The 17086-nt window shown below is 34.0% G+C and overlaps 2 protein-coding genes across 6 annotated transcripts in view; both read right to left on the bottom strand.

Annotated features, from left to right (window-relative positions):
* Positions 1-17086, bottom strand: part of LOC136031433 (uncharacterized) — a 509032-nt gene that overhangs the window by 81919 nt on the left and 410027 nt on the right. The gene's annotated exons all lie outside the window — the stretch shown is intronic.
* LOC136031435 (NFX1-type zinc finger-containing protein 1-like) overlaps positions 1-17086 on the bottom strand; it is a 71556-nt gene that overhangs the window by 30431 nt on the left and 24039 nt on the right. The window contains exons 3-5 of the mRNA XM_065711012.1: positions 11931-12239; positions 8934-9452; positions 6866-7174 (exon numbers count right to left, since the gene is read on the bottom strand). Coding sequence (XP_065567084.1) covers positions 6866-7174; positions 8934-9452; positions 11931-12239 — 1137 coding nt within the window. The remainder of the gene's footprint in view (positions 1-6865; positions 7175-8933; positions 9453-11930; positions 12240-17086) is intronic.

Raw genomic sequence — 17086 nt, 5'->3', positions numbered from 1 at the left:
CATTCACCAAAAGCAGTCGTAGAAAGAAACATTCATGGTGATTGAGGTGAACGGTGTAGAGTCTTCCTATCGTGGTATCTTTGAAGATGGTAGGTTGGCCGTCGACTGACTTACCCTGTTTTCGACTTTCAAATACTTTATTTTTAGTATTCCACGTGTAATACGAAGGCACTTCAGTATACGGCAGTTTCTTTGCAAAAGAATCATTTTTGCATAGCGAAAAGAAAGCAGTTAACTTTGTATCCGGTGGATTCAGGGCTCTTTGTTGCACGTTGGTTTCCGAGAAATAAACACGTTGACCATTCTGTAAATGTACCGCTAAGTCAACAACAGCTGGACTACGTTCATGTATCGGAAATGAAAGAATTCGCCAAACAGCTTCATTACTGCTTATGTATCTTCCAGCCTGAGATAGTACGATTTCGTCGAAATCTTTAATTTCGGACTGCAAGGTAAAAACTGCCATGTCACTGCCTTTGTTGACGTATTTACATATGTATTTGATTGCCTTTACGGAGTTACAGTATTCAACGTTTATGTGTGCATTAAATGTTTTTGATAATAATGAGGAATATGGAACAACCCACTGTTTATCTACTTCGATGGTGGTACCGTTACGCTTCTTTATTATTGCTGTTTAACCGCCATCTTCAGTAGATCTTCTTCTATATTGTTGGTAACCATCAATGCCAGTAATTGTGTTGAATATTAAAAGTCGAGGATATTGCTTTGTGCACCTTTCTTTGGCCATGCATGGTGAATTTTTGTTCAATGCACCGCAAGGTTCATGTATCATATTTTTTACAACAATATCATATAACCCCTTATCGAAATTTTCATCAGGTATTTCAGCGGAAATCACATCATCAATTTCTTTAGAAGTAATTTTTTTTATGTAGCCAGATTAGTATATGTGCGTGTGGCAAACCTCGTTTTTGCCATTCCACTGAGTACATCCCTTATCGCACTGACCCAAACACTTCAAGTTTTACTATGTAGTTTATCAGTGATTTCAACTTTTGCCAGAAGACAAGGGCCGTAATGTCATGTCTATGAACCGCCGATTGTCCTTGAAGTAGAAGCTCCTGTATCTCGTCCCAAGATTGATTACATGTAAATGTAATAAATAAATCTGGACGACCATAGAGACAAACATACGCAATAGCATCTTTAGCATATTCATGCATATGACGAGGACTGCCAGCATATGACGAAGGTAAAATCGTTAATCTTCCAACGTTTGTGGTATTACCGTCATTTACAACTGCATCTCGCAAATGAATGTATTGTTCAGAGCGGAGCTTGGTCTGATTCAGGCGGATATATAGCAGACGTTCTGATTCAATTTTTGCATACATATCAACGACATATTGGTGAAACAATTGACGGCATTTTAAAATATAATTGTCTTCATCCAGCCGAATCATTAGTCTATAAGAATAATAATGCATTGCACTGCATTTCTTTTTCATTTCTTTGTTAGTGGCTGGATTCATCAATTTAATATTAAAGTGATAGCCGTCGGCTCCATCCCAAAAAATGATAGGATATTGTACGGCATCGTAGAGTTTCATCGATGAGTTTCAGCAATTCTTACCAACTGAGCGTTTCGCTTATGAAGAATAATATCTCGAGGTAAAAACTGATCACCGACCATAACGATTGCCACTTTGTCGATAGTTGGAGCATTGTATCTACGCACATGTTGGCCAGGAGGCGTTTTGTCAGGCGTTTTTGTCACATGTTGGCCAGGAGGCGTATCGATTTGGGCAACAAACGACGTCATTTGGAAACATGAGTTATATTTTCTGATCTGTGATAAAAAACGCTTAGATTCTGACGTAGTTCCAGTAAGCAAAGTCTTCAATGGCTCTGGTGGTGCAGCCAATAGAGGAAGTTTAACTTTTCCTGAGGCGCAACACATTCCCATTGTTTCACCATTGAATTTCAAGGCCTTGCAATAGGGACAAATTTTAGACATAGTCCCGATTTGAACAAATCTACTATAATCATCGACTGGGCTGTACCTGAATGCCAGGCGATAATTTTCAGGTTGCTCTTGTGATTCCTCGGCACGCTTTCTTTTCTTACTTTCTCTATCAGCCGCAAGCCTGTTTTCTTGCTGTTCTTGTGATTCCTCGGCACGCCTTCTTTTTTTACTATCTCTTTCAGCAGCAAGTCTGGTTTCGCGTTGCTCTGGTAGTTCCTCGACACGCCTTCGTTGACATAAATTGCACATTCCTAATCTGGCATTATCTCTTGAAGCCACAAGCCTGTTTTCACGTTGTTCTTGTAATTCCTCGACACGCCTTCTTTTTTTACTTTTTCTTTCAGCAGCAAGTTGCTCTGGTAGTTCCTCGACACGCCTTCGTTGACGTAAATTGCACATTCCTAATCTGGCATTATCTCTTGAAGCCGCAAGCCTGTTTTCACGTTGCTCTTGTGATTCCTCGACACGCCTTCTTTTTTTACTTTCTCTTTCGGCAGCAAGTCTGGTTTCGCGTTGCTCTGGTAGTTCCTCGACACGCCTTCGTTGACGTAAATTGCACATTCCTAAACTGGTCCTTTCTCTTTGAACCGCAAGCCTGATTTGGCTTTTTGGTAACATTCTATCTTTATCAATGTTTTTCAATTTGTCAGTGTTCATTCTAACATTGACAGTTAGAAAATTTTTTAATTGCCAAGCATACTATAACTCAACAATTTATAATAAACCTCAAAATTATAAGTATCTGTTTTAAGGTTTTCGAATTACTTTAATCTATTTTCAAAATATATTGAAATATTTATGCAATTCCCAGTTTCTACATTTTAGTTTCAGTTTGCTTTTTCTTCTATATTTTTCAGACGTCATATGCAAACCCTCAACACAAAAATACATACAACTTATTTGTATATATAGATAAGATATAATCTGGCGTAACAGACATAGTGTAACAGACATAACAGACAGACAACTTATTTATATATATATATATATATATATATATATATATATATATATATATATATATATATATATAAATCTATATATATAAAAATATAACTAGTATATATATATATATATATATATATATATATATATATATATATATATATATATATATATATATATATATATATATATATATATATATCAAACAGTTTGTGCTATCGAACTGTTGTAAGGAGCGACTCGGCTCAATAGTAACCGAAACTAAAAAAAAATGGAATTTTGATACCGATAGTTACATAAAAAAAATTGCATTTTAATGCTGATTTTAAATATATAACTTTCATCAAGATTAGTCTTGCCTATCAAAAGTTACGAGCCTGAGAAAATTTGTCTCATTTTAAAAAATAGGGAAAAACACTTATTGTAGAGCTTATTCAAGCTCCTATTTACAAAAATGTGGAATTTTGCATTTTCTGCCAGAAGACAAATCACGGATGCGGGTTTATTTGTTTATTTGTTTTGTTGTTTTTTTCCCCATGGGTGATCGTATCGACCCAGTGGTACTAGAATGGACCTAAGGAATTAGAAAATTTTCGTAAAAAAGTTAAAAGTTCTAGTTGCCTTTTTAAGTAACCAAAAAATTGGAGGGCAACTAGGCTTCCTCCCTCTCTCCTTTTTTCTCAACATCTTCCGATTAAAACTATGAGAAAGCCATTTAGCCAAAATGAAAATTAATATGCAAATTCCCTTTTAATTATTTATGTGCTGAGAGCCAAAATCAAAACATGCATTAATTAAAAAACGTCCAGAAATTAAATAAAAAAAACAATTTTTTTTAAATGAAATTAAGGAGGGACATTAAAACTTAAATCTAACAGAAATTACTCCGTATATGAAAGGGGCTTTTCCTCCTCAGCACCCCGCTCTTTACGCTGAAGTTTTTTACTTTTTTAAGAAGTAGAGTTAAGAGAAAGAGTCAAACTTTAGCGTAAAGAGCGAGGCGTTGAGGAGGAAAAACCCCTTTTAATGTCACTCCTTATTTTCATTAAAAAAAACTTGTTTTTTTAATTTATATATATATATATATATATATATATATATATATATATATATATATATATATATATATATATATATATATATATATATATATATATATATATATATATATATATATATAATATATATATGTTAATGTAAAATTCCATTTTTAACGTTTCAGTTACAACTGAGGTTTGTCACTTTTTATTTACAGTTGGTTATCATGAATTTCATTAGTTCTTTTCACAATCTTGGCTGTAATTGTAATTTTCTGAAGTATAAATTTCTTAAGTATAAATATGAGTTTTCTTCAATATTCCTTGAAGTATCAACTGTTTTTGATAAGCCAAAAAAGATGCTGTGGCGATAAAAATCCTTCAAGGTGTCAATACGTCTCCTCTACCCCTGTTTATAACAAAGAAATAATTATTGACTTTATACCTGATTGTCTTTAGTTTGACATAGTTCTTTACATTTATTAAATAAAAAAACAAGTTTTTTTAACTGAAAGTAAGGAACGACACTAAAACTTAAAACGCACAGAAATTACTTCGTATATGAAAGAGGCTGCTTCCTCATCAACGCCCCACTCTTTACGCTAAAGTTTGACTCTTTCTCTCAATTCTTCTTTTTAAAACAGTAAAAAAATTTGGCGTAAAGAGTGGGGCGTTGATGAGGAAGCAGCCTCTTTCATATACGAAGTAATTTCTGTGCGTTTTAAGTTTTAATGTCGCTCCTTACTTTCAGTTAAAAAAACTTGTTTTTTTTATTTAATTTCTGAACGTTTTTGAATCAATGCATGTTTTGATTTTGGCTCTCCGCAGAGATATAATCAAAACGAAATTTGCATATTTTTTTTTTTTTTGTTTGGCTAAATGGCTTTCTCATAATTTTGATCGAATGATTTTGAGAAAAAAAGAGCGGGGTACGAAGCCTAGTTGCCCTCCGATTTTTTGGTTAATTAAAAAGGCAACTAGAACTTTTAATTTTTTACGACTCTTTTTATTGGTAAAAGATTTACGTAACTTATAAATTAGCTTACGTAAAGAACTTTTGTATTCTCATGTTTTTATTACATATATGAGGGGATTCGCCCCGTCGTCAGTAACTCGCTCTTTAAACTAAAGCTTAAATTTTATCCCAATTCATTAAGAATGACCCCTGAATCACAAAAGCCGTAGAATAAATAGTTGAAATTACTAAAAATACTTTAGCGTAAAGAGCGAGGTATTAGAAGGAGGTGAGCCCCTCATATGGGTAATAATTTCTGTTTGTTTTAAGTCTTATTGCTGTTCCTTACTTCCAACTGAAACAGCTTTTTCACATTTATTTTTTAATTGTTTTAATAATGCTAGTAAATCCTGCTCTCCCTTCATGGAAATTTTCTTCTCCCATGACAAATTCTCGATGGAAAGTTCCCCCAGCGTATCCCCCTCTTCTCAACCCCTCCCCTCAACCAAAAAAATCCTCCTGGAAACACCTGTATACTTCCCAATAACCATTACTATATGTAAGCACAGGTCAAAGTTTGCAACTTGTTGCCCCTCCGATGGGGACTGTGGGGGAGTAAGTCGTCCCCGAAGACATAGTTAAAAAGTTTTTCGACTACGCTGAATAAAATGGCTATCTCAGAATTATGATCCGTTGACTTTGGGAAAATAATTAGCGTGTGAGGGGGCCTAGGTGCCCTCCAATTTTTTTGGTCACTTAAAAAGGGCACTAGAACTTTTCATTTCCGTTAGAATGAGCCCTCTTGCAACATTCTAGGACAACTGTGTCGATACGATCACCCCTTGGAAAAGGAAAAAAAAACAAACAAACAAAAAAACAAATAAACAAATAAGCACGCATCCGTGATCTGCCTTCTGGCCAAAAATGCAAAATTCCATATTTTTGTAGATAGGAGCTTGAAACTTCTACAGTAGGGTTCTCTTATACGTTGAATCTGATGGTGTGATTTTTGTTAAGATTCTATGACTTTTAGGGGGTTGTTTCCCCCTATTTTCTAAAATAACGCAAATTTTCTTAGGCTCGTAACTTTTGATGGGTAAGACTAAACTTGATGAAACTTATATATTTAAAACCAGCATTAAAATGCGATTCTTTTGATGTAGCTATTGGTATCAAAACTATTAGATCCATTTTTAGATCCATTAAAATCCATTTTTTAGAGTTTTAGTTACTATTGAGCCGGGTCGCTCCTTACTACAGTTCGTTACCACGAACTGTTTGACAAATTCTTTTTGAGAAAGAAAAAGGTTTGTAGATTAAATAATTAATGTTTTCAATTTACCCTATTTTTCTATTTTTGATGTATTATATGGGAATAATGCAATATTTGCTACAAAAAAATGGGTTAATTGAATACTAGATTGGGCATAGGGAAAATTATAGCACGGTAGACTAAATTTTTCCTTAGAGGTCCTAATTCCTAATATACAAGAAATGTGCACAACAGACTGTTTTTAAACACGGTGTAGATACAGTTTTAGAACTTTGCTGAAAGGACAGTGAAATTACGAATGTCAGTTAGGCTAGTAGCAGTTATAAGGTATGAGGGGGTTAAAGTATTAGTAAAATATACTTTGGTGATAAGGGAAACCTTTCAATATTTAATCAAGATTTGATTGTTTTACTTGTAGTTTTACTTATTTTATCGATCTATTTATTGTGTTTGTATCAAATTTTAAAAATATTTTCAATACTAGAAATTGGAAATTTGGAAATGGCTTACCACATAGGTAAGTGACCATGTTTTCCACACTAATTTGATAAGATATTACAGTATCCTCCAAAAATTAGAAAACAGATATTTCTGTTCAAAATCGTATTTAACCTGAATGTTTATTTTTGCTTAGCTTTTCATTTTTTTTCTTTAAGAAACATTACCTGATTTTTAGAATCATCGAAGGATTCACTCAAGTCAACATATTCTTGAACTTTATGACATGGCTTAGTGATGGTATGCTGGCATTTTGGGAAAACCTGCTTAACCTCAACAGTACAGATGTGCTTTTGAATATCTGCCCCACATTCTATTCTAGCCTCATGTCCGCAAGGTAATGCAGCTTTGATGACGACCTCACACTTCAAACAATCTTCAGAGCATAATCGGCGACATTGATGATCTCCTTTGCATCCTTTGTTTTTCTTTTCACATTTCTCTTTGCAGACGTATTTTTTATGTTCAGGATCGTCCTAAGAATTTAAATAAAAAAATAAATATGCGATGGAAATAAAAATGTTAAATTATTCGATCCAACCGTGTTTCCAGGAATACCTAGAGAAACGATAAAAGGACCTGTTTTGAAAAATACAAAATGTAGGAACCCGTATTATATCCCTCGAAGAACCCAGATATCTCTTACCTGGCAATCATAGCCATTTAGTAATCTTGAATTATTTTGTGAAAAGATTATCTTTTTGGGCCATGGGGGGGGGGGGAGTGAGATGGTTAATTTCGTCTAACAGTACGAAAAAGAATAACAACTCTAACACTATCGAAATGATGATTAATTGTGAAAAAATCATAAAGTATCTGGGGTTAGGCCCTTAAGTCTTGGTCTATGTATTATCCAGCCCAAAAAATAATATAATATAAAAGACAGAACCTCTGAAACAAAGCAAATATATAAGAAGATGAATTAACCCAATATGCCAAAGAAAAAAAAAACTAAATAGGAAGCATTAGTAAAGACAATTTTCAGGAACTAAGGCTTCATCGGCATTGAAACAAATTCATATGCGTTGAAAGGAATATAAGTTTTCTCAAAACATACTTGGAATAGTGCTGAAAAAGTAAACTGACAATATTAAAGAATAAATAAAATACACAGTGAATTAAATATTTTGTAATCGAAAAATATAGAAAGAATAAAATTCTTTGCTTCAAGGTAAAACCAACTGTAATTGAAAGATTTAACTGTAAGTAATATATAGAATTTCTTGGATCCATCAAAATAACAATAGAAAATAATAGCAACAAACATAAATAGAAACTACACAGCGTGAGAATTTATTATAGTTTAAATTTTGAATAAGAGCTTAATAAGTTTAAGAATGTAACTGAGAAAATACTGTGTTCGGAAATAAGAGCTTAATATGTTCGGGAATGTAGTAACGAAAAACCTTCAAATTCAAACATTATACGAAACATTTATGAAATATCAAATGGTAAAAATCATTAAATAATCAAACAACTTCGATTTAAGACAGGGATCAGTTTTTGAATAATCACCAGGTTATTCAGTGTTTGAATACTGCAAACTTTTCGCCTGTTGCAGACATAGCTTATTTTTGACCGTATTTAATTTGTTCCATGACCTTTATTTTTATGTACTATTTCATGTTTACTCCCTTATGAATAGCTTAAGAACGTGATTTTCTTAAAAACCCACAATCCGTCATTCATATAATGTTTCTTAACAACGTTAAGCTTTCTATCAGTGAGGCCTCGCATAGCGTAATTAACTATGATGTTTCTTCAGTTATATTTAAGATGTATTTAAACTAAGTAAATTATTCATCCAGTCCGTTTGATTTAGATTTATGGTCAATAAATTAAGTTCCTAATATATTCATCAGTTTCTCAGAAAAGTATCATATTTTCATTTCAACATATCTTCATCTTCAGCTCTGAACAGATATTTTGAACCATCCATGGTTCAGATTAATATCCGATCATCGTCAAAAGTGTTGGTCTTAATATCTTAACATTTACTGTAAGATTAATTTAGATAGAGGAAGATTAATTTAGATAGAGGAAGTTTCTTTTGTAGTTGAAGGCAGTTTAAACACATCTAGTATTATTTTTTCCGGTTATTACATTAATCTTTTCTTTTCGTTGGTCAAAATCAATTTTTCATTCCTTAAGCCAAGTCATTGTTATATTCAATAAAAATTGAAAGGTCAACACAATTAATTTACAAGAAAATGATTTATTCAGCCTAATACTTACATTTACGTGGCATTGTCTGGTACATTGGTGTCCACAGGGTAATGGAATATTGCATTGTTTATTGCAAACGGTTACTGTGCATGATGTGTTTATTGCAAAGAGGTTACTGCAAAAGGCAGAAAAATTGGCAGAGAGTTGTCTGTATTGGCATCGCTGTTGTATAAGATGACCACAATCTGGTAAAACTTCTTCAACCATAACCCAGCACTTGTAGTCTAAACTATCAACAAAACAGGGTAACGTGGCTGTGTGGCCACAGGGTAAAGTTTTCTCAATTTTAATTATGCATTTTTCACATTCTTCGAAACATTTCCTAGGACATTGATGCTTTTCAGAGCAGATATATCGGTCACAAGTTTCGTTGCATTTATATTGAAGGTGATCTCGATCGTCAAAATGACAGATTCTTTGGCATAAATGACCACAGTTCAAAATTGCGTAACATTTTTGCATACAGCCTCCATCAATAGCAGCAGCAAAATCAATGGCATTTGTTACTTGAGTTACTGTATCATGAACCTGCAAAACATATTGGAGGAACAGTAACTGACCGCTTTATAGGAAGTTTTACGGAATCTTAATATTTTGGAAATCTTCGATGTTAATGAAAATGTATTTTCCTCTTTATATCTTTTGATTTTAATGAATTTTTGGAGTTAAGCCGTCACGGTTTGTGAAGCTTGAAAAAAATTCTTTTGCACGTATTTTGTAGGTAAAAGGATTTTCTTTAGTATGAAGTCTCAATTGGTTGGATAATATAAATTTTCGAGGAAAATTTTTTAGAATATATTATGCATACATAGGCTTTTCTGGAGTATGAACTTTCAAATGGTAAGATAAGTGGCAACTAGGAGTGAAAGATGAATCGTAAAATAGACATCGCAGTTTTTTTCTCCTCAGTGAACTGGTAAATGGTTTGACATATGAATAATATTAAAAAAAAAACTACTTCCCACTATGGTTTTTCAACTGTATGAGAACTATGAGTCAGCATAAATATAAAATTCAAGAAAAGAGTTTAGTGTATATCTTATCAAACAGTTCGTGGTAACTGTTCACGGAGCGACCCGGCTCAATAGTAACCAAAACTCTAAAAAATGGATGCCAATACCTACATCAAAAGAATCGCATTTTAATGCTGATTTTAAATATATAAGTTTCATCAAGTTTAGTCTTACCCATCAAAAGTTACGAGCCTGAGAAAATTTGCGTTATTTTAGAAAATAGGGGGAAACGCCTCCTAGAAGTCTTAGAATCTTAACGAAAATCACACCATCAGATTCAGAGTATCAGAGAACTCTACTGTAGAAGTTTAAAGCTCCTATAATCAAAAATGTGGAATTTTGTATTTTTTGCCAGAAGGCAGATCACGGATGCGTGTTTATTTGTTTTTTTGTTTTTTTGTTTTGTTTTTTTTCTTTTTCCCAGGGGTGATCGTATCGACCCAGTTGTCCTAGAATGTTGCAAGAGGGCTCATTCTAACGGAAATGAAATGTTCTAGTGCCCTTTTTAAGTGACCAAAAAAATTGGAGGGCACCTAGGCCCCCTCCCACGCTAACTATTTTACCAAAGTCAACGGATCAAAATTCTGAGATAGCCATTTTATTCAGCGTAGTCAAAAAACCTTATAACTATGTCTTTCCTTTTCCTTGTCATTCCTTTCCTTGAGTTTTCCTTTAATAAGCTGAGAGGGTGGAATTTCGTTATTGAGCTTTCAAAAGATTTACGTGTGAGGTATTTGCAAATATCAAATCTGGAAGCGAGTAAAAGACATTTCTTTAAAATTTGGTGATAGGAAAAGTAAATAGCTAAAAATAAATAATTTGTAAAGATCTTAGTTGCAAAAACGGTGAAAACGAGAGGGTAAAGTATTTTATGAATATCTAAATAATCTAAATTTGCAAGCAAAAAATAGAAATTTTGGGTAAAATTATCGAAGTTTTTTCTAAGATTATGATGATAAGAAAATTCTTTAGGGTCTCAACATGTTTAGGAGGAAATAAAGCACGAAATATTTTTTACAAATAGCAAAAAGAAGGATTCTGAAGAGTATGATGATATAGGAGACTTTTGACTACTGTGGTTTGGTGTGGGGTATGCACAAATATGAATATGACGGGAAATGTTTGAAAAGAATCAAATAAGCCATTTAATTTGCATAGTAATATAGAAAGCTTTTGATTTCTAGGGTTTGGTTTTGGGTGTGCACAAATATGAATATCAGGAAAGAATGGCTTGAAAAGAAGGCTTCTGACTAATATGGATGGATAAAAAATGGCACAAATCCTATTAAAATAGCTTTAAGTACACATAAAGAAAAATTGGATGAAAAATGTGTTCAAGCATTAATTATTTGACTTTTCCGCTTAGTATTAACTTTTCTAGACGTAATCCGTAAAAGATTACAACAAACACTTATGTGGCAACCTGTCAACTGAAATCCTCTTGGCAACTAAGTGAATAACAACACTAATCACCAATACTCAACTGTAAGCACTGCTTAGTTAAAATCACCTGTGCCAAACTCCAAAATTGCTCTTCCTTTTTTTTTATCTGCGTACAAATTCACATAATTTTTGTATTTTTGAAAAGATTGAATTTTGTGCTAGTATTTGACTTCAACTACTCTTTGTTATCCTGTATTTTCCAGGGTTAGCAGGTGGCAACTATCCAATAATTTATTCAGACTATTTTAAGTATTAATCCTACTAGCCTCTGACGTCATTCACATCTCGTGAAATGCTAGAGCTAGAGATAAGTAATATTATCTCTAGAGATAATAGATAAGACAAGCCACATCGGCGTGTCAGATAGGCAGTGTTGGAATAATCAAACGCAATCTAAAGTACACAGATTAAACACTTCATCATCTGTTACCTTGTAAATAACTAAAACTCATTACCTCAATCTCCTTGCCTTCGAACACTTTTGCTATACAAAGAGGAAGAAAATACGATTTTTTTCGATTTTGAGTTTTAACAAAGTGAATCCAATTACCTGACAAACCAGGTCCAGTTGATTCCCAATTTTTTTCATGTCATTTAAAGTGGTGTAAATTCTATTCCATAGCTCGGATTGTGACTTCAAGCATTCTATATTGCCAATCATATACAGTCCATGTTTGGCATGAGATAGACCAGAACATACTCTGTTTACATAACTGTTTACTGTTGATAGAAAATCTATATTGGATTCTTTATTTGACCCAACCAGGGAAAGAATAATGATGTCGTCCTTCTCATCCAGATAGTTGCCAACCACTGATATTCTTATTTTGTTCAAATTTTCAAAAGATTTCTTTTGCAGCTACAAAAAACATTGATATTAAAAACAATATTTATAAAACAGTAGTTAGACAATAAAAAATAAAATGTAACAAATTTAGAGTTAAGGCATAAGTAAAAACAAAACAGGGTATTCTAGTGATCTATAACTTCTTGCTCTTCTATGCCAGCAAAAATGTAAAAGAATAGAGAACTAGGGTAGCGGAAATCTATATTGTTTTACATAGTAATAATATTGATATCATTATTTGTTGATAGTTTTATGTGTTTCATTTTATAATTATAATTCATAAATTTTAATAGATATATAAAAGGGGACACATTCACCGCTTACTGTTGATAAGAAACCTTTATTCGAGTCTTTGTTTGACCTAACCAGGCAACGAATAATGATACCATTCTCATCTCCCTGGTGATTGCCAAGCAATAGTATCTTGATTTCTTTCTAGGTTTTGGAGGATTCTTTCAGCTTCTGAAAGGAAAACAACCATAAATAAAAATATATAGTTGTTACAAATAATTTGACAATTTAAAAAAAGCATCAGACAATAGAGTTGTTGATAATTTCATTACGTAATCATTAAACAAATAAAGAGTTATTTTATTATTGAACAATGTAATTCTAGTAAACACGGAACTAGAAATACTAATCCAATTGCTTATGAGAATAAACTGTAGCCAAAGAGGAACTAAAGTTTAATTTATGATACTAACATACATACAATCAAATTTTTGATAAAATTTCCCATTATCAAATATTTATCAAATTAGAAGTTACCCATCGACAGCTACGAGCAAGCAAAAATTTGCATGCTTTTTGCCAGTAATATTGACAAGACTCATATTGAAAAATTCAACCGATTAAAGTCTCCTGCTGTGGAAATTTTAATGTTCTATCCATGTAAACCATGGAAATTAGTATTTTCTTGAGTATTCAGATCACGAACGAATGCTTTTTCTCGCAGGAATGATCATGCACCAATTGTGTTGCAAAATCAAGTTTAGGCTCAACTGAAAGAAAATACAGAATTATAGTGCCCTTCTTAGACAGCCAGAGATATTGCCAAAGCGAAGTGGTATTTCCTGCCACTTTTTTGGTAAAATATCATCATAATGAGGATTAAGTTGCTCTAGGTAGAATATTTTGAGATAGCCAAAAGATTCATTCATCAAAACTGTGTATTGAGCCTCCCATTTTTGGAAGCAGTAGCGTTCTTTGGTGGTGTCCGAAAGATTGTCCATACTAAAAGATGATAAATGTAGAACTACTTGTTAAAGCTTCAGTTAGAAAAGTTACATCGATTCATTTTTTTATTTTTAAGAAGGACTGGTGGGTTTACATTGACGGAGGAGTGGTTTTCCTGATTCTTTTGACAATTCTTATAGGGCCCCAACTTCTGAAGCTTTTTGACATTTCTAAGATACTTAAAGCCATCAAAAACAAAATTGGAGCTGTATTCCAGTCATCCCACGCATTGCTTGTGATAAATCATTCTCAACCAAAATCCTCAAATCTTCTGAAATTACTCTAGCTTGACTACTTCGGGGTGAATCTTCCAGGTTAAAATCTCTAGAAACAAGTTTTTACCAATCAGTGTCAAAGAGTGTGTTCATTAACATTGGCGTTGCCAAATGCCTGGTTAATTCTTCAGACTGTCTTAGCAGCACTGTGGTTCAAATTGAATTGGTGAAAACGTTAGTTGAAAATCGCTGAACGACATTACGTGGTCGTTTAAAAACGTTCTATTGTTTAAAATAAAAGTCAAAACAAAATATTAAATACATATCCAGACGTAGAGCTGCAAAAATATATGGCACTACAACGGACACAGTTTTTGAAATAGCCAAAAGTTTTTTGGTGCTTTATTTCAGTTTAGACGAAAAAAGCAATTGACACTTTGAGTTTTTTATGTTGCATCATTTATGATGAGAGTTCACCAGTCTACACAGAACTGTAATTTTCTTCAGCTACCGTGTATGCATAAAAAAAGAAAGCTAATGCAGTTCAGGAGTACGCAATAGCTTATTGGAAATCTAAGACGGCGTATGGCTTATGTTCCAAGACTTTTTGCTTATATAAAGTTTCAATAGCGCAAAAATGTAAAAATTAAGAAAAAGGATTAAATTTGAGCCAGACGAACTTTTATTTTAGAAAATCCAAGAAAAGAGTGGAGAGTTAGAAAATAAGACTGATTGAATGCGTGTGGGCTCTTCCTGTGGTAACATGCCAATTTACGAATGGTAAAATTAAAGGATGCCGTAATAGACCCATAAGGTCCGAACTGGTGGTGCTGATCTATGTCCCAAGGCCCTTCAGCCAGAAAGTGCAATGAGGGGATGAGGGCCAGCCATCCTGTGCTTTTGCATTCCCTTCATGTTTACCTTCCCCAGATTTCTCCAAGTACTCATTTAGAGCTGGATTGAATCTGGTTGGGCTTACAGAGTCACACCACTGACCCTGTCCCAAACACAATAATTGGGTACACTAGGATTTGAACCCTCGCTCTCTCGGACAAAGGATCCTAAATCCAGCACACCAATCCACTCGGCTAAAACATGCCAATATGAAAAGAATTAATCATGCACTAAATTATTTTCATGTTCTAGAGTATTCTTTAGCCAAAACAAATTCCTTCAATAACAACAAAGAGCATGGCTTACCCCAAAACTAGTCATGAGCCTTCAGTTGCTTTCAAAGGCAACACAATAGCAATACTTAAGTAAAGAGGGAAGAGGGCACAATGTTTTATCTATTTATTTTCTTGTTTTGTTTTTTTTAGACCTGGGCATTTTGTATAGAGAAGTAGTCGTTAAACTTCAAAAGTCACCATTTAGTTTGAAATCGAGGGGGCTAATGTTCTTTTTAATAAGTCAAAAGTAGTTGGAGGGCAACCGACCCTCCTCCAATTCCCATCATTTCACCAAACACATCTAGTCAAAATTTTGAGATGACCATCTTGTTCAACTTAGTTCAAAGGTCCACAAATTATGTCTCTGACGATGACACCCCCACAACCCTCAGGGCAAGGGTTTAAGTTGTGGCCTGAAGATATATACGGTTTTTATAAAAATGTTGGTCATATAAGCTTCGGAAGGGTCTCATTGAATTGGTAATTAGAAGTTTTCACGCGCTTTTTAAGAGTCAAAAGTTATTGGAGGGTAACCACCCTTCCTAGGCCATCGTTACCATAAACACATTCATTCAAAATTTTCAAATAATCATTTTGTTCAGCATAGTTGAAAGGTCTGGATATTAAGTCTTTGAGGATGGCCAAAACCTCTCCCCCAGAGAGCCCAAAGCGTAAGGGTTGTAAGATATGCACTGGGGGCACATTTGGTTTTTATAGAAAATGGGGTTGTATATGCTACGGAGAGGGCTTATTAGACTAGCAATCCGAAATTCAAGCATCCTTTTTAAGAATCATAGTGATCGATGGGCAACTACCCCCCCCCCCTCCCCCACCCATCATTTTCTCAAACACATCCAATTAAAGTTTTGATCCAACCATTTCGTTCAGCATAGTTAAAAGGTCCTGAAAGTATGTCTTTTAGGATACCCCCCCCTCCAAAGCCATCACAGCAGTGGTTGCAAGTTAAGCCCTGGGGGCATATAAGCTATTTCTAGAAGTGTGGTCGTATAAGCTTCGGGGGAGGCTTAGTGGATTGGTAATAAGAAATTTTCGTACCCTTTTTAAGAGTCAAAGGGATCGAGGGGTATCGATCCCCAACGTCCATCATCCCCCAGCACATCCAGAAAAATTTTGAGGTAGGTATTTTGCTCAGTGTAGTTAAAAGGTCCAACAATTGTGTATTTGAAGATGAAAACCCTCCAAAAGCCTCTAGGCAAAGGCTGTAACTTATGCCCGAGGCAAAAAAGGTTTAAACGGAAAGGGCGAGGGCGTGAACTTTGGAGAAGGCTCATTGGATAAGATATCGGAAAAAATATTCCCCATTTTGAGTGTCAAGATGACCAGAGGTAAACTAGCCCCCCCTCCCTTACGGTCCATTTTCTTAAATACATCTGATGGAAATTTTGAGATAGTTATTTGATCAAAAGCTGTCATAAGATCATATAACAAGGTAGTTATCTGTTATGGCCACCATACTTAGGTTCTTGGTCTGAAAGAATCAGTTTCTTTATGTAGTTTCTTTCAGCTTAGCGTGAGAGAGGGTATATACACTACAATGTGGGTGTATTTTAATTAAATATTCTAGTTTGTATTTTGGTTGAGTTAGGTTAGAAACCATTGAATATAATCCATTCTAGGGGACTTAATTTCTATAAATCTCCGTTGTGGCTTCCATAATTTGGTTACTATATTATATTCCATTTTTATCGTACTTATTTATATTTTTATTAGGATTAACCTAACCTTACTTCTTAAGTGTGGTTGCTATAACAAATAAGTACCCAAGGACTTTTGGGTTGACACAACCCCCCAGAGTCTGGGGGCAGGAAAATACAAGTTATACCCCAGGGGCATATAAGCGTTTTATGAAAGAGATGGTTGTGTGAACTTTAGAGGAAGCTCATTTTATTACAAATATATAGTTCTGGTGTTTTTGTAAGAGGCATAATTGACAGAGGGCAACTAGCTCCTTCCCTGTCACTTTTTTTTCCTCAAACACATCTGATCAAAATTGTAAGATAGCTATTTTTTACAATAATCTATAGAGCACACAGTAATGGTTTCAGGGTGGACACAACCCTCAAGAGCCCAGGGTTAAGGTTTTTAAGCTATACCCTGGGCATAAAAATTTCGAATGGAACAGATGGTCGTATAAACTCCAGATTGGACGTGGCTCATTTTTATTAAGGTGAAAATTTTGGAGAAAGTTTAGGGGGTATTTTAAATATAGGTAGAAAGT

This window comes from Artemia franciscana, chromosome 9 (assembly GCF_032884065.1).
Source record: "Artemia franciscana chromosome 9, ASM3288406v1, whole genome shotgun sequence".
Classification (NCBI taxonomy): Eukaryota; Metazoa; Arthropoda; class Branchiopoda; order Anostraca; family Artemiidae; genus Artemia; species Artemia franciscana.
The sequence above is the reverse complement of the archived record's forward strand: the minus strand, read 5'-3'. Positions and strand labels throughout refer to the sequence as shown.